The 18,107-nt window shown below is 43.2% G+C and overlaps 1 protein-coding gene and 1 long non-coding RNA gene across 10 annotated transcripts in view; one reads left to right on the forward strand and one right to left on the reverse strand.

The window, feature by feature from the left end:
• ECI2 (enoyl-CoA delta isomerase 2) overlaps positions 1-15,118 on the reverse strand; it is a 21,812-nt gene extending 6,694 nt beyond the window's left edge. The window contains exons 1-9 of one of the 5 annotated variants that reach the window (XM_045811611.2): positions 14,966-15,098; positions 13,872-13,947; positions 12,935-13,015; positions 12,027-12,177; positions 10,129-10,227; positions 9,714-9,902; positions 7,347-7,416; positions 2,082-2,181; positions 882-1,002 (exon numbers count right to left, since the gene is read on the reverse strand). In XM_045811611.2, the coding sequence (XP_045667567.1) occupies positions 882-1,002; positions 2,082-2,181; positions 7,347-7,416; positions 9,714-9,902; positions 10,129-10,227; positions 12,027-12,149 (702 nt within the window). In that variant the 5' untranslated portion in view covers positions 12,150-12,177; positions 12,935-13,015; positions 13,872-13,947; positions 14,966-15,098. Of the gene's footprint in view, positions 1-881; positions 1,003-2,081; positions 2,182-7,346; positions 7,417-9,713; positions 9,903-10,128; positions 10,228-12,026; positions 12,178-12,934; positions 13,016-13,871; positions 14,027-14,965 lie in introns of all 5 variants that reach the window. The other 4 variants (XM_045811613.2, XM_045811614.2, XM_045811612.2 and 1 more) reach the window with 4 other exon arrangements.
• An 82-nt stretch (positions 15,119-15,200) lies between these two features.
• The window catches only part of LOC123801481 (uncharacterized), a 124,528-nt gene continuing 121,621 nt past the window's right edge, over positions 15,201-18,107 (forward strand). For all 5 annotated transcript variants that reach the window (XR_015722522.1, XR_015722520.1, XR_015722521.1 and 2 more), the window contains exon 1: positions 15,201-15,371. This is a non-coding gene — a long non-coding RNA (uncharacterized LOC123801481). The remainder of the gene's footprint in view (positions 15,372-18,107) is intronic.

Consider the following 18,107-nt stretch of genomic DNA (forward strand, 5'->3'; position numbering starts at 1 on the left):
AAATACCTCCAAACAAAACTAGGAATCTCTTCAGTGGTAAAAACTGAATGTTTCCCGCAAGGCTGGAGAGCAGGAAATTGTACCACTGCCTAAGCAAAAATTACTCTAAGAATCTAATAACCCCCCATGTGGTTACTAGTTCCACAGTAAAAGTTCTAAGATCTTCGCATCTTTGTTCATAAGGAGAGAGCCTAGGGTTCCAGCAGTCAGGGACTGGTTATCTCTGAGTGGTGAGCTAAGAAGTGATTTTTAATTTAACCCTTTATGCAGATTTTTCAAAATTTTATTTTCTACTATGACCTACGTTAATACTGTAGTAAGAGCAGAAATTAACATCAGTGCAGTTCAGTGATGAACACAAGGCTAAACTGTCTTGGCAAGTAGCTTAAACTTCAGTTTACTTATTTGCAAAGAAGGGAGTGAGGGTAGAGCGTGCTTCAAAGTTCCTTCTTATTCAAAAATTCTAATATTCTGAAATTCTAAAGTCCAGAATTTGTTTACTTGGAAAAAAAGTGTCAAATTATCCACTTGCAGGACATGCCAAAATGCAGCTCCCCCCCGCCCAGCAAGCTTTCACGATCTCCTATTTTAGATTAATTGGAAAATCAAAAGTTGAGTAACTGTTATGTAATTTTTTTAGACAATAGCACCAAAATAGTTGGGACAATGTTCACAACAATACTGGTGTTTAGGAAAACCAAAATTAATAATGAAGGGCAAATAAGTCAAATTAAATTAGAGTAATTCTTTGGGAAAAAGTGAAATTTAAGCCATTCTACCATAAATCATGCAATCCATTTACTACCAGCCAACAATAAAAGAGAATTCAGAGGACCTCATTTTTACTTCATGACTTTCTATGTTTCTGGGGGCTGACTTACCCTGTCAGACGCATACACAAGATCAAATAGCCTAAGAATGGTGACAGAGATTCCCACAGCTGGACCATTGACCACTGCGACCAGAGGCTTAGGAAAATCTATGAAACAGCCCACAAAATCCCTACAGAAATGGAAATACAAAAGCATAGTTAAATGAGCTGGAGGAGATTATGCTAAGTGAAATAAGTCAAGCAGAGAAAGACAATGATCGTATGGTTTCACTCCTATGTGGAACATAAGAAGAGCGGGAGGACCACAGGGACGGAGGGAACACTGAACGGGAAGAAATCAGAGAGGGAGACAGACCATGAAAGACTCTGGACCCCGGGAAACAAACTGAGGGTTACAGAAGGGAGGGGGGTGGGGGAACGGGGTGACCGGGTGATGGGTATTAAGGAGGGCACGCGTGGTGATGAGCACTGGGTGTTATATGCCACTAATGAATTGCTGAACCCTGCATCAAAAACTAATGATGTCCTATATGCTGGCTAAGTGAACATAATAATAATAATAATAATAATAATAAAAAATGTCCCAACGCAGCATGAATGAAGTACAATACGGAAGACAACTTGAGTCTGAAAAGAACTCTGGCCGGCCTGAACACCCATCTGGATGGCATCTGATGGAAACTGCTCGACTGCGTCCTCTACGCTTGACCTTGGTTCCGCTGTGTATTCTAGGCCAGGGCAGGGCTGTACGCCAGCTGCAGACTTAGAGCTTAGGGTGCTTGGCCGAGCAGCATAGGCTGCAATATTATAGCTCCGCAGGAATGAGGAACCCGGCAGGGATACGTGAGTTGGGAAGAGAGAGGCCTTCATGTCCTCTGTGCTGAGACTACTTCACGTGCCCCATGACCAGCAGTCATGGAAATCAGGCATTCCTCTGGCCGAATGAGAATTGGCTAAATCTCTCTGCTTCAATGTGAGAGAACTTTTTTTTTTTTTTTTAACAACTGCAGTTGACTTCTCTGCTTTCTAATCAAATCTCATGCAGAGCAGCAGAATGAGCAGGTAACAGAAGTTAAAGTGACAGGATAAATGCCCACATCTCGATCGAGGCGGTCTGGAGAAATACACTTGTCCAAAGCCACATGAACGACACTGACACAAAGAAGCATCTATCTTACTTCTGCTGCACTAAGTAACACTCTGATGACTATGAATGAGTCCACGGGGATCAGACACATGTCAGTCTTACCTCAGTAAAATGGCACCCCTTCTAGCTCTCTCCTCTAGTTCATCAGGGGAAATAACGAAATTAGTCAGATCATTTCCACTGGAGAAATAACTACCATTTCCTGTAAATAAAATCAACAGAGTCACCATTCATTCATTCTGTAATTACTGAGTATCTGCTTTTGTGCCAGGCTCCACGGCAAGCACTGGAAATACACTGGTGAGCCAGCCATGGCTCTTGCCCTAATTTACAGACAGGTGAGTAAGCTGACATCGATTCAAAAACATACTAACAAATGCAGGCAATGCAACTCTGATACAAAGGAGAAGTACTTGATGATAATATGAGAGTGTGTCACAGGGGATTTATTCTAACCTGGAGGTTTAAGGAGGGATGTTTCTAAGGAAGGAACAACTGAATTGAGATCCCTGGAAAAAGAAGGGTAGGAAGAATTCATGCAGAGGGAAGCATGTGCAAAGGTCCTGTGAAGGGGGTAACTCTGGCCACTGTGCCAGAGCAGAAAATCCCAGAGGGCAAGCTGGTGTAGGATGAGGACAGGCAGGATGGGCCATGCAGGTCTTTGCTGATCTGTTAAGATGTTTTGACTTTTATTCTAAGAGCCACTGAAAGTGTTTTGTGTTAAAGCATAATTTACATATAAGAACACCGATTTTATTTTTTTTAATTTTTTTTAAAGAATTTATTTATTTATTTGACGGAGAGAGAGAGACAGCCAGTGACAGAGGGAACACAGGCAGGTGGAGTGGGAGAAGAAGAAGCAGGCTCCCAGTGGAGCAGGGAGCCTGATGCGGGGCTCAATCCCAGGACCCTGGGATCAGGCCCTAGGCCGAAGGCAGACGCTTAATGACTGAGCCACCCAGGCGCCCCAAGAACACCAATTTTAAACACGCAGTTCAATGATTTTGATGACCACAAATACCTGCGTGATCACCTCCTGAAACAAGATGCGGGACATTTCTACCATCCCACAAAGGTCCCCTAAGCTCCTTTCCAGCCATCCCACCCACCCTGCCCCAACACAACCACTTTCTGACTTCAATCACCATAGAATACTTTGGCCTATTTTAGAAATTTTATCAACAAAATCCCATAATATGTACTCTTGGGTCTGTGTTCTCCTCACTGAACTATGTCTTAAAGATTCGCCTATATTCTCATATCGGTTCTTCAATCCTTTATACTGCTGAGTAGTTTTCCACGTAGGACTAGTCAACAATCTGTTTACTCATCTGTTGGTGGGCATGAGTTGTTTTTGGCTCCTGTGAATTGGATCACAAATCATTCTGTGGATACAGGCTTAATTTATCTGAAGTCACTGCTGAGGAGTGGGCTGACGTGCCGCTGAGCTGGTATGTGTTTCGGTCCATAAGAAGCTGACAGTTTCCTGAAGTGATCTCGTAGCAGAAATGCGGAGACGTTCTAGTTCTTCCGCATCATCACCAATATTTCACATCGTCTTTTAGACTTTAGTCATTCTAGTGGGTGAAATACCGCACTGCGATTTTAATTTGCATTTCTTTGAAGGCTAATGAGATTAAGCACATTTTCATGTATTTATTGGCAATCTGTGTATCTTTTATGAAGTGTCCAAGTCGTTTATCTAGTTTTAAAGTCTGGTGGTGGTTGTTGTTGTTAATTTCTAAGGAGTTCTTTATATATCCTGGATATTAATCCTTAATCAGATTTATGTTTGGCAAATATTCCCCCTCCCCCAGCCTGTAGTACTTGTATGTTCATTTTCTTACTATTGTCTTTGATAAGCCGGTATTTTAAATTCTGATGAAGTCTAAGTTGTAAATAGTTTCTTTTATGGTTAATGCTTTTTGTGCCCTGTCCAAGAAATCTCTGTCTACTTCGAGGTCACAAAGATACTGTTTTCTTCTAGAAGCTTTATGTTTCTGGGTTTTATGCTTACATGACTTTTAAATTAGTTTTTGTATAGGGTGTAAGATGGGGTTGAAGTTCATTTTCCCCCATATGGATAGTTAGTTGTTCTGGCACCATTTGTCAAAGGAGTTTTCTTTTTCCACTAACTTGTCTTGGTGCTGAAGAAGTTTTAAATGGGGGAGGAATAAGATTTGTATTTGGAAGAAGATTCCACTGGATGTAGTGAGACTGGACAAGGCATGGGAGAGAGGAGGACAAAAGGAAATCAGAAAGATGAGACAGGCCTTATTTCAGCTCAGACAAGAGTCCACGGTGGCTTGGACTAGTGCGGAGGAGACAGACAAAAGGGCCGACTCCAGAGCTACTGAGGAAGTGAAATAGGATCAGACAGGACATGGGAGGGGAGAGAGCGACAAGGTCAATGACGTATGTTAGGGTTCTGGTCGACGTGACAGGGTAGACGTGGAGCCACCCAGTGTGATTTGGAACACGGGAAAAGCTCCGGAGAGAAAGACGCAGGAGGTGACACCTCTGAAGAAGTGCCAGGTGGGTACACCGGTCGGGAGCCCTGGGGAGTGTCCTGACCAAAGACACCAAGGCGGGGAGGCACCAGCATCTGGATTTCCGTTGGAGAGTGGGCATGGATGCGGGGTCCAGGGAGAGCAAGAAGCGAGAAGAGAACACTGCCCAGAACTAAGCCTTCAGGAACTCTCCCTCCCTTTTGCTGGCCACACAGAGGATGAACCTACAAAGATCTGGGCCAGCAGATCGGAGGGGCAGGCTGTGCCACTGAAGCCGAGGGCAGACAGACGTTTAAGAAGGAGGGAAAGTCAGATGAAGCCTGAAAAAGGTCCCAAGGATTTAATGATACAAAGGTCAGGGTGGGGATCTAAGCGAAAGGTAGAGACCACACTGGAATGGGCTCAAGGGCAAGTTTCAAAGGAAAAATTCGGAAGACATGTTTGTTTTGTATTGGGCTTTGGACAGTTATATCTGGGGAACTGAGAAACAGCTATACTTGTTATCGGCAGTATTTTTACATAATAAATGTTCTTTGATTTTTTCTTACATTACTATCAGGAGTCAATGGTGTCATAAATAGTATTTTTAATACTTCCATGGGTAATAAAACTTCTTTTCCAAGCACATTGTTATGCTGGTCCTCAATGTATGTATAAAAAATAAACAGCGGAGCTTTTCTATGGACTCAAAATGGAAGTGATAGACAAGAGAAAGAAAAGAAAAGTGCCTGGGAGTGTTCAGGAAAAAAGCTAGAGAGAAAACCACAACCACTGAAGAATGATGCCATTAGAGGCTGTAAAAAGGACAGACATTGCTAAAAATGCAACCGGAGTATAAGATTGAGACTAGTGAGCAAAGCAACAGAAGACAAGAGTTAAGAATTCAGAGAAAATAAAAGACAACAGTCCCAGCAGACCAGACATTCTCTTCTATAACTAGGTTTCTTTCAGAAAGAACAGACCAATTGGAACAAAAACATTCGGAGACATTATCAAAGAAAACTTAAAACAAGGCCTTACTAATCAGTTTTAACATGGTACATATGTTCTATGGAAAAGTAATAAAGAATGGGAAAGTATCTCCCGGTCATCTAGGGGGAAAAGAAAGATCTTATAAAAACAAAATTAATGTCAGCCTTGAACTTCTTCATAACAGACTATAGACTCGGAAGAGAGGTTCTGTGGGGTGTTGAGAAACGCATGCTCCCTTCCTCGCCTCTCGTAGGGACAACCACAGACCCTGTCCGAGGGGAATAGTGCAAGCTAGAGATATTGATGGGTACCACACAAAGCTATCAAAGCAATTACTAAAAGCAGGAAAAATAACTTTCAAACCATGAGCAGTAAAACACATCCCAAGGAAAAAACAGACCATGAAGTAAAAAACAACAGTGAAAGGAAGCATTACAAGTAGTACGCATGGAAGGTGCCAGAACGAAAATGTAACAATCTGTCCTATACATAAATCTCAACAGGTAAAGGGGCCTTTATGAAAAAAAAAATTCAGACTGGATCAAAGAGGGAAAAATCTAACAATGTGTGTTATAAGACACAGACTGCAAAAAGGAATTCAGAAAGACAGAAAGCTGAAAGGACGTTCATATTTGACAAGGTGGACTTGAAGTGAGACCAAAGATGACCATTTTATAATAACGGATAACTCTCCTCAAGTGTTCTAGTGTCAATAAGATAAAAAAACACGCTTTAGAGCAAATTTGTTTTTGACATGAAGGAGAAGCTGAAAGAAACATAATAGCAATAAATGCCTTTAATTTACTTTTTTTTTTTAAAGATTTTATTTATTTATTTGACAGAGACAGCCAGCAAGAGAGGGAACACAAGCAGGGGGAGTGGGAGAGGAAGAAGCAGGCTCCCAGTGGAGGAGCCCGATGTGGGACTCGATCCCAGAACGCCGGGATCACGCCCTGAGCCGAAGGCAGACACTTTAACGACTGTGCTACCCAGGCGCCCCTAATTTACTTTTTTCAGTCTGAGATTAATTAGAAGACAAAAACAGAATTGGGGGAATCTAACCTAAATTAGAAAGGTCAGTCTAACTGATAGATTTTTAATTCTATACCTTAAAAGAATGAACTTATTTTTGAATTCCTGGATGATACAAAAATTGGCCATTTTCCAGTTATTTATTTTCAAGGTAGAGAGTTCAATATAGAGCAATATACACAAAATTTAATAGATTTTTAAAAAGTAAATCTAGTGGGGCGCCTGGGTGGCTCAGTCAGTTAAGCCTCCAACTCCTGATTACGGCTCAGGTCATGATCTCAGGGCCGTGAGATCGAGCCCTGTGTCAGGCTCTGCGCTGCGTACAGAGCCTGCTTATGATTCGTTCTTTCCCTCCTCCTCTACCTACCACCCCATGCCCAAAATAAATAAATAAATAGTAAATCTAGTAAAACTGATCATCTCTGATTATAATTTACTGAAGCCAGGAATCAATAATAGAAATGGAAAACTAAAAACTAACCAACCAAATAAACAACAACAAAAAAAACCTTTCAGGACATTTAAGGAACTATCATTATTATGTAACGCTTGGATCAAAGAGGAAATAGAAACCAAAAGTGAAGAATATATAGAAAATAACTATAGGAAAAGCAGTATTTATCAAAACTTAACTTTTCAGCGTTCCCATCTATAGAATAAGGGTAATTATAGGGCCTAACTCACTGGGTTTGTTGCAAGGAAGGTTATAAAAAGTTAAAAATAATAAAAATAAAACCTTAAAAAGAATAGAGTACTAGAAAAGGCCTCAGAGCTATTTACTCAATTTCCTATTTGGTAGGAAATCCCCCCAAATAGAAATTTAATTATTAAGAAATCCAAGAAAATGTCTTACCTGTTAAAACAGTTATGGTAGAGTCATCCTTGCTTGCGGCTTCAAGTGCAAGCATGATTTCCTGATACATCTATGTGAAAGGGGGAGACAAGAAAAAGAAAGAACTCTGAAAATGACAACTATCACGTGGGATTCACTAAAAGTCAGTCTGTAAGCCTGTCCTCTGCAAAGCGCCAACTGTTGCGTTGGTTGTATTTACATAACCAAAAAGGCGGCCCAAAACAGTCAAAAGGATTGTCATTCCTTTTACAGTTACTTGGCGTGTATTATGTACCATGTGCTCTCGTGGACACTGGGGGATATAGCCGCCTTTCCCCAAAAGTGAACAGTAAGACCTAGTCCTTGAGCTTTTGGAATTGACAGAGAGGGGGAGCTCTAAAATGGTGGACAGTACAACACGGCAGACAGCTTGGAGGAAGCACTGGTGTCGAGCATGGGTAGCACGGGAGGCAGCCAGAGGCAGATTTCCATGAAGCAGTTTTTCAGCTGGGACCTCAAAAAAGAGCATGTGTGTCCCAGGCAGTCTGGAAAGTCTTCAAGGCTGGGATTTCAAGACACTGTAATGGTAGCCAAAGACAATGGGTCCAATATTTTAAATCAGCAATGTCTCTGAAAATCCTGGAGGTGTCGTTAATAGCTTTCAGTGCCATTTTTACCTCAGATAAGACGTTAGTGTGAGAGAATGATGAAGAGGTTGATATTTATGGACACACAGACACTGAAAAAAAATTACGGACTTGACATAATAGTTGAGTAAAGGTGAAATCGTATTCACTGAGGGAGGGAACGAGGAAATAACTCCATTATTATTATGGTTATGATGATGCACCATGACAGGGCAATTGGCCAGAGCTGGGATTAGGAGATGGATATATTAGGGTTTCAATTTAGGTTTTCCAGCTTATTAGTTATGTGAATTTGAGCAAGTTACTACTTAACCTAATTATTTTATTGTTAAATAGTATTAAAAGTAGGCTCCTTGTGGGATTTAAAGAAACCTCTGTGTGGAAAGTGCTGACACACACTAGGCACTCTGTAAAGATAGCTGCTGTTACTAACCTCATCATCATCACCATCATCACCACCACCATCACCACCACCATCATCACCATCATCATCACCATCACCACCATCATCATCACCATCATCACCACCATCATCACCATCATCACCATCATCATCACCATCATCATCACCATCACCACCATCATCACCACCATCACCACCACCATCATCACCATCATCATCACCATCACCACCATCATCACCACCACCATCACCACCATCACCACCACCATCATCACCACCATCACCACCACCATCATCACCATCATCATCACCATCACCACCATCATCACCACCATCATCACCACCATCACCACCATCATCATCACCACCATCATCACCACCATCACCACCACCATCATCACCATCACCACCATCATCACCACCATCATCACCACCATCACCACCACCATCATCACCATCATAATCATCACCATCATCACCGTCATCATCACCATCATCACCACCACCACCACCACCATCATCACCATCATCATCACCACCATCATCATCACCATGATTACACAGAAATGAGGCAAAGGCAATTAAATTTTGAGGATCAAATGTTTTACTAAGTCAATGGCACATATCCAACTTCATGGAATTCTTATTTAACACTGTTTTAAGTGAGCAGGCTCTTTCTGCTACAATGTAGATGATAAACCCAATGAAAAGGGTTATAGCCCCTCAAATTTTACTTGCAGTTCAACACCAAGCAGCCAATTAATTCCCTATAATTTTTTCAAGAGGAAGTGGGGGAAGAGGTTATTTTTATTATCATTCTAGTTTGATGAAAGACTCAAAAATCAAAGGAGCTCTTGTGAGGCAGCTCATTTGAGGCAGAGCTGGGCTATGTTATATTTAAGATGAAGGTCTTCTTTCCTTTCTCCCTCTACGTATATAAAATAAAGGTCCACGCAGCTTGAACAGTACTCACTCTCAAGTCTAGGTGACATGAGCAAAGTCTGGGGACGGTCTACATCAACCTTAGAGAACCTCTAGACATATTCTCCTGTATCAATGTATATTTCATTTTTATTAATTTAATTATTTGTGCTTCCATCATTAGGAAAGTTGCAGTGCTTTTTTGGACACATGGAACCTACCCGACGCCAACCAATTCTAAATAACAAATGTTCAACTCAGCTGTGTGAAGAAGTAGCCACCATTACTAATCTTCCTGCACAAATCAAACAAGAGATCACGAAAATAGCAATGATGCTGAAACATTCTAGTTGTTGAGTGAATCAGACAGAGGGAGGAAAGAAAAGCAGGACAAACGCCAAGGGCAGGTCATGTTACCTGTGTGGTCAACGCATTCATTTTGGTGGGCCGGTTCAACATGATCTTTGTGATGCCGTCTTCAGAGGTCATCACCAGGGTTTCGTAACCAGCTTGTTTCCTGTCTGCTTCAGGCTTCACTTGGCTAGAGGAGTCAGACGAAGAACTCAGACCAGACACCAAATCCACATAGTTCTGCCTAGCAGTTTCCTGAAGAGAAGGTAACAAATAACTTCAGCCCATGGTCAATAAATAAGCACTTCGAGAAACTTATGATGCTAAGAAACACCACCTTGCAATGAAGAAAGAAGTCTGATTCAACAGAATCCAACCAGATCTTGCAGGTTCCACCTCCAATGGTTTAATAATGAGAAGCACCCAACTTCCTTCAGGAATACAGCAAGTAAAATAAAAGCAAAGTAGCAAGTAAATTTACCTTGGGCAGATTGCCAAGAGCATTCCACGCATCCCATTTGGCCTTATTGATCAAGTCAAACACAGCTGGCTTAGGTGTATTACAAGGTCCTTCAGTGGCCTGTGAGAAGGAGAGGGGCAATTATCGGTCAAGTGTCCATGCAAACTAGAGTGTCAAATATTTAAGATCCACAAAATACACAGCTAGGGTGAATGCGCCTTCCCCTCCCGAACACTTTTAGAAGATACGTAAATTCATCTTAATTTTCCCCTTGTGCTCTCTTCGATGCTGCTGCTGAAAATACACAACAGAAAAAAGATGGGAGAACATGTGCCATCAGCTCTCAGTCCCTAAAATAAGTTATAAATGCCTGCGTATGAAAACAACGGAACACAAGGGTGTCGGCAAAGTGCTTTTTAAAAACTTCCTAGAGCTCATTAGTTTTATACTGATGATCCCATTTTTCACAGACAATCAAAATATTCAAGCAAACCATCTTCAAAAGTAACCAGCCAACAAACATTTGGAAACCTACCGTATATTCTGAAAGCCCACTCCAAGGTACAAAAAAAAAAAAATACCACTAATTCAGTGGTGGATTTCTGCCAATTGAACAGAGTCCCTGGGGTAGCAGGAATGGGAGGGTGTCAGAGCCACTGGTCCTCTGGAAACTTAAATGAAGCCCATGCAAATAGGAACCATGAAAACAACTAAATTTTACTTGTTTGAGAGTAGGTGGAGTGAGTGTTTTGAGATGAATATCCCACGCCGCTTACATAGCCACATGTAAAAGCTTGAAATTAATAATTAGCTAAAAGAGGAAAGAAGAAAGAGGTTTTGAAAAACAAAGGCAGTGGAGGAGGCTTAGACTTTCCAAAGACAAAGAGACAAGGGTCACCCTGCAAGAGGGAGACACCTGAGAAGTGAGAGGCAACACGATCCGCAAGTCCCCCTCCCCACACCAGGCCTGGAGTCAGGAAACTCCCAGAACAGATGTCGGATAACGCCCAGGGAGGACTGCCCACTGGGGAAGCTCACTCAAACCTTGGTGTTCAGAGTTTTCGTTTGGGGCTCCATGGCGCCAGCATGAATGAATACGTAGCCAGGAGCCCCCACTCAAAATCACACTGTTAGACTCTCAGGCCGACAAAGACACTCCTTAGCAGGCATGATCTTGGGAGGGCTTAGGGATTACCTCCCAGAAGTCAAGGGCAAAGCCTTGGCCTCTCTCTGAGCAAAGTCAAATTCTTCACTATACACACCTGTAAGACACTAAGGAAGGCTCAGACCGATCGAGGGAAGAGGAAAACAGATCACACACAGGGGCCCCGACCAGCTGACTTCCCAACGTGGTCCTTAGACATCACAATTTACAAATTTCAGTTTTAAATTTTTGTTATGCAAATTTTCAAACATATAGAAAAGTAGAATGTTATAACGAATGCCCAATACTCGACCTAACTCAATAACTATCATTTTTTTGCCATACTTGCTTTGTCCATCCTTTCCTTTCTCATTTTAGCGAATCCCAAACGCCATTCCATTTTACCCTTACATATCGAGTGTGCATCCCTAAAGAACACCAACATTTTCTTATATAACCGTGTTCTTACATAACAACTCCTGGGTGTCAGCTAATACTCAGTCCACATTTAAATTTCCCCAGTGGCTTCGAAAAAACTTTCAGTTGCTTTTTTCTGGTCAGAAGCCAGAGAAGGTCTACACCTGTGATGGTTATCTCTTTTAAGTCTCTCTGACTCCAGAGTGACCCTGACACGTTACTTTTTGCCTTAACAGTACAGCAAAGACTAATATACAAAAACTCTCATGTAGACACTCTTCAGAGGAGCGGCAATACAAGCCCTAAAAACAGGAGCTATCTGCACAGAACATCTCTATGTCAGAGCTCAGGCACCTACCTGCTTATAGTGCGCATAGAGTTTGAGTTTCACTTCATTTCCTGGGTCCTTCTTCAGCAGTTTCATCTGATTCACTGCACTCTCAAAATCCTTCTGACTAGCTCCCATCGCTGTCTTGCTCATGTGCAGCTGTGCTGGGACCTGCAGGGAACTGCAAACAGGCAGACTGATTTCGAATTGCTGCCAATCCTTAGCCACCAAAATGCTCTGTTTCTCCTGAAATATGTTCCCTATGCCTGCCCCTATACAAGCTGGCTGCAAACGGTTAGTGGTGTAGGGGCCAAGGGCAGGCCGCCCCAAGATGGGCCTTTGGCGTGAGCAATATTTTGAGTTAAAAGCAAGCAAAGCCCAGCAGATGCAGGAAAAGCTCTCTGACTGCCCACCACCTGCCTAAGTTTACATTGGAAAGAACAGTCTGTACCAGGAAGAGAGCCATTAACAGAGATTCCTCTTAATCTAAGAAACTTATTTGTGTGATGGGACAATCTTTGTGTTCCCAAGATCTCCTCTCACCTTCCTGCTAATGGTCTTCCTCCACTTTGTATCCTCAGACTCCCAACCCTTCTCCCTAGCTAAGAATGTAAGCTTCAAAATAGAAGTCATGTAAGCCTCATGCTGCCTGTCTTTGGAATTTCATGTCCATGTGGATTCCCTATATATATGAAACCAAATTTGATTTTCTCCCGTTAATCTGTCTCATATCAATTTGATTCTTAATCCACCTAGAAGGACCTTGAAGGGCAGAATAAATTTCTTCTTTCCCAACAGTGGTTTCCAAAATGATCCCTAAAAAGAGAAATCATTACAGAAGCTAACTGTAGTAATCTTAAAATAAAGGAAAAGCTACAATCCAGCACAGCATTTGCAGCAATTCAAATTAAATACTGACAGAAGCAGCTGGAACCCACCTGAATGGCTGTGTAAATTTTGCCACAGGCAAGAAAGTGAATGACAGTCACTGCAAGATGGAAGTGAGCAGAAGACTGAGCCTGAAAAGGTCAAGTGCACAGAATTTAGTCCTTTGTGCCCTCAATAATTAACTAAGTATAAACTAGTATCAGGTCAATTCTTCTGTTCAGCAAAATGTCTGTCCCAACACACAGGTGGGAGTCCTACAGGAAAGAAGCTGGGGTTCAGAGCCAGGGGCCAAGAAAGAATTCTTGACACATCTTTGGTGCAAAAACGTTTTATTAAAGCACAGGGACAGGACCCAGGGGCAGAAAGAGCTGCACTGGGGTCATGAAGAGTGGCCCATTATATACTTTCAAGTTGGGAGGGGGTTAGGGATAGCCTAAATCTCTAAGGAATTTTGGAAGCAAGATTTCCAGGACCTTGAGGGGGCTAGCTGTTGTTGGGAAAATGTCATTTATTACTGTCTCATAAAACCTGAGTCATGAGACCCTTCAGATGGCTATCTGTGGGCCATGAGCTTGGGGCATGATTGTCAACACGTATCTTGGGGGGTAGAGATAAAGGACATAGCCAAAGGAATTTTTATATGTTAAAGTAGATTTACAGGAGCCTGGGGGTTGGGCTAAGATTGCCTTTTGCCCTTAGCAAAGTATTAACAGCAAGGCACTTGGGTTCCTAGAGGAATATCGCTCTGCCTATTTCAAGGACTTGTCAATGCGTTGTAAGTAGTAAGAAAATTTAATTCTTTTGCCTTTGTTTCCCACATCAGAAGGAGAGGAGAATGGGTTAAGATACAGACGAGCTGTGAGCTGTCGTTGGCATTCCAGACAAAGAGCCACTTCTTAGTAGGTGGGGGACCTACCTAGAGGACATCTAACTACTGTCGCTGCTAGTCTGTGAAGCTGTGCTGAACAGACATAACTAAATACTCACCTCAGGAAGTTCAGCCAGCCAACTAGGAGCAGAGCAGAAACAGCAAGCACAATAAGTAGTTTCAACCTGCTAGTTTCTAGTAGGCAGAGGAAGAGAAAATATCGGTGCACAGTACTGAGGCCATAAGCAAAAAACTGATGTTCACAATGATGACCCTGGCATACAGAGTTAAAGTTAATGGGATCATAGATGATTAAAATAATACAGTTTTAATAACACCCACACCTAAGGTATCGCTGCTTCTGCAATAATATGCCTTTCAAAGAATATAAAGAACGGTAGGTTCACATTCTGAAATACTAGTAATTCAACAAAGTCTTCAAAAATTTTAATAGTAAATAACTGAGTTAGTTTCTTTCCAAAAAGGGAAAAACTCTGCATCCCACATGATGCACGTTAAGTTCCAAACAGAAAACGAAAGGAAAACAAAATGTCTATTAGAAAGCCTACATGTGCAAGTTCTCACAAAATAATGGCACAAACTTTAAGTGGTTTTAAAAAATTACAAAACACTACTGTTTAATACATAAAATCGGGAAAATCATAACTCCACCACCTCAAGGCAACCAACCACCATATTCCAGGGTTTTCTGGTTCCTTAGGCGTAGCTTGCTTTTTTTGATTTTTACATAGTTTGCGCATCCCGTCACTTAACATTACAGAAGGGTTCTCCAGAAAGCAGTTCAATCCCACACTGATGGGATTGCTTGCGTTTCTACAGCATTCAGCCAAGCGTGCTCAGATGGTCGACTTCATTTTAGCCAACTATGTTTGCAACCTAGAAGCGGCCAGGGTGGCGGCGCGCGGGCCGAGGGCTGTGCGGCACTCACACCTGCCGGGCGTGTGGCCCGAGGTGAGGGGGGACGCGAACGCGCGGGATGAAGGGTCGCAGCTCAGGCCTCCCCGCGCGTCCATCCGGACCATTTCGGGCCCAGCCGAAGAAGCGGACGCGCGTTTAAGGACACTGGCCATCACGCTCTCCCTGGAAAACCTAAAACCCGGACAAGACTCGACAGGGCCGCTCCCACGGGCGGCGACGGCCTGTGGACGCCGGGATCCCACGGGCGACCTTGGACCCCTGGTTCAGCACTCACCTCCTGACCGCTCTCAGACACCAGCCCCGGACCAGTCGGCCGGTTACCCCCGCCATAGCCACCGCTAACCCCGAAGCTGGGGCGCGGGCGGAATTCGGGGGCGGGATCTAGAACCTGAATGGCCCAGAGACTACGGAGCCGGGAGCGGAGCCGGAGGGATAGGTTAGAGTAGGCGGCGGGGCGGGGCAGGGGCGGTACCAGCGCCCAGGGGGACGCTTCGACCCGGAGCGGGGAGGAGGAGGATGGGGAGAGAGAGAGAGAAGGCGGGGGGTGGGGAGAAGGGGATGGCGTCGCAGGGTTAAGGCGTGCTGTGTGGACGCGCATCCACTCCGGACGGGAACCGGAAAGAGAGAGCTTGGAGGCGCAGGCGGTCCGAGCTCCTCGGGGTGTGTTCCGAGGAGCGAAGGTGTGTAATGGGAACCCTGGAAATCTGCCAGCGCTGGGGCGGTCGCTTCCTCCTTCCCGCCCCCCCACCTCTCCTCAGCCCCCCAGCCACCTAGAAAGGGCTGTGTGTGCGTTAAGGGGGGAAAACAATGAGGGCGTGTTTAAACACACACACACACACACACACACACACACACACACACACACACGCACACCCCTTATTTACTGCCAAAGATAAAAGGTTTGCAGACCTGGTAGAACACCTGGGGATCGGAAATTGTCCGCTGAATATTTTTAAACCCGTCTTTTCATGTCACTAACTTTCTGTGGATATTTTTGAGTTCTGCCAAAGCCTTTAACAAAGTATTTTCTTTGGGAAAGAATTCTTAAGAGTTGGGAGGGCCTTTGGCCGTCACCTCCTCCAGTTCAAGAATAAAAAAATAACTGCTTTAAACTGGGCTGAAAAGAAAACCACAGGTGTGAAACAGTCACTTATGGTAAGGCCCCAGAGTCAGCAAGCTAAGACTTAATACCTAACCAAATTTGTTTCATAATCCCCTCCCCCATGTAACCTTTAACCAGATAACAGGAAATTTACTGATAAACCCCTCTGTCCTCTTAGGAGGGTGACCTTGCCAAAAACAATGCATTCTTTGCTAATAATTTCCTTTTTTCTTCTCCCTTTCTGCCTTTGAAAACATTTCCCTTTCTGCATCCCATCAGAGCTCTTTTCTATATGTCAGATGGCTTGGTACTGGATTCACGAGTAAGCCTGGGGCCAAATTTTGAAACTCACACGGGATTACTTATATGTAGTGGGCCAGGCTAATTGTAGTTCTTTCTTTTCTTTTCTTTTCTTTTCTTTTCTTTTCTTTTCTTTTCTTTTCTTTTTAAGATTTTATTTATTCGACAGAGATAGAGACAGCCAGCGAGAGAGGGAACACAAGCAGGGGGAGTGGGAGAGGAAGAAGCAGGCTCCCAGCAGAGGAGCCTGATGTGGGGCTCGATCCCATAACGCTGGGATCACGCCCTGAGCCGAAGGCAGACGCTCAACCGCTGTCCCACCCAGGCGCCCCATAATTCTTTCTGTATTCCTGTAGGAAAAGTGGTGTTGCTCCATTTTGCCATTGTGGAAACAGAGGTCAAGAAAGATTAGTTAGGTGGCTTACCCAAAGGCTTGAGACTTGGAAGTGGTCAGAATCCTGTGTCAACTCAGAGCTCAGTGTTGAAGGCCCCAGTAGTTTTATTATTTCATGCTGATGGCCCATTAGTATTTGTGCCTCATCGGGCAGATGTGGGTAATAGTGCAGGTGGGGGTGAGGCGGAAGGCCAGCGTAGAATAGTTTGGAATTATTCTAAAACTTCAGGTAGTACAAGGTGGTGGCTGGTAGGCTGAGCTGTCTGTCAAAGACCTGGATCTTTTCCTGGGCTGACTTAGGTGACCCTCAAAGGCGACAGAAATACACTAGTCAGAAACTGCAGAAATACTGGGAAATTCTCTGGACTCCAGAAGATGAAACAACTCTCAAAGAAATATTAGTATTTTTAAGAAGTCCCTTAATAGTGAGCATATTTGGATTGTGAAACCTTTCATAATACAAGTGAACTCCTCTCATGCGTAGGCCTACTATATTTCACACAAAAAGCTGGGATTGGGAAATTAGCTATCTTTGCCAAAGTATAATTTAAAAAATATAGAAGGAGCATTTGTCAGAGGTTTACTTAACTCGTTAATTAGGGAACCAACAGGATGGTAAAAAAAAAACAATTTGAAAAGCTGGTTTATGTAGTTAGTATAAAAAAAGAATGCTGGAATAGATTGCAAGGTTAAATACAAAATTTGTTAATGTCTTACAGAGCAATAAAACCATAAACTCTGGGGTGATTTTTTTTTCCCCTGTTGGACAAATCATTGGCATCTCTGCTAGTTGTATTTACTAAAGACCATTAAATGCCAGTGAATGAGTGAGGGGAGATGATTGAGAAGGCAGACATTCCTGACAGTTCATCTTGGATCCACCTTTGGTCTATTAAATTGTTACTAGAAGTTCAGGCCATGCCATTTAAACATGATTACAATGGCCCTATGGGTAGAGAGAACAGTTCTCAGCTAAAGGGAACGGCTGGTTAGATGCCCCATCTGAGCACGAAGATCACTGTATACACACTAAATTGTTTGGATTTTGTGTTGAGAGTAGGGGAAAGCTATTGAAGGTATAACTGGTATGTGTGGTTTTCCAGTTCTTAGTACAATCATATACTCCCACTCTCTGCTCAGGGTGTGATGCTTCTAGATAAGAGTAAGAAATGCAGAAGCCGAGTCAAGTCCTCATCCAAAGTTCTAATCTCCACTCTGTTATATGATCAGGTTTTCCTAGTGCTTAGGAAGAAGGCCTTGGAAGGGGAATGTCCTATCTGATCAGGTCCTAGTTTAGAACATTGATTGTAGGGCAGGGGTTTGCCTAGAAGGGAGTTTGATGCTGTTCTGTGTACAGAGAACCCCCGACTGCCCTGGAGGTCACAGGTGCCCAGGAGGAGCACCTGTGTCCTGCTATAATGACTCTTGGAGCCAGGATGTCCACTGCACAGGGCTGTGCTCAGTGGTGGGCCATTTTTATCTTAAACATGTTTATTTTTTAAGATCACAGAGTACAATCTACCGTTTGTGAGTCTTCTGTCAGTCATAATGATTATTTTTATTTCTGATTTTGAAGCCATCAGTTTCTGTATGACATACAAGAAGGCCGTCACATTCAGT

The sequence above is a fragment of the Ursus americanus genome, chromosome 32 (assembly GCF_024610735.1).
Source record: "Ursus americanus isolate L20-20 chromosome 32, mUrsAme1.1.p, whole genome shotgun sequence".
Classification (NCBI taxonomy): Eukaryota; Metazoa; Chordata; class Mammalia; order Carnivora; family Ursidae; genus Ursus; species Ursus americanus.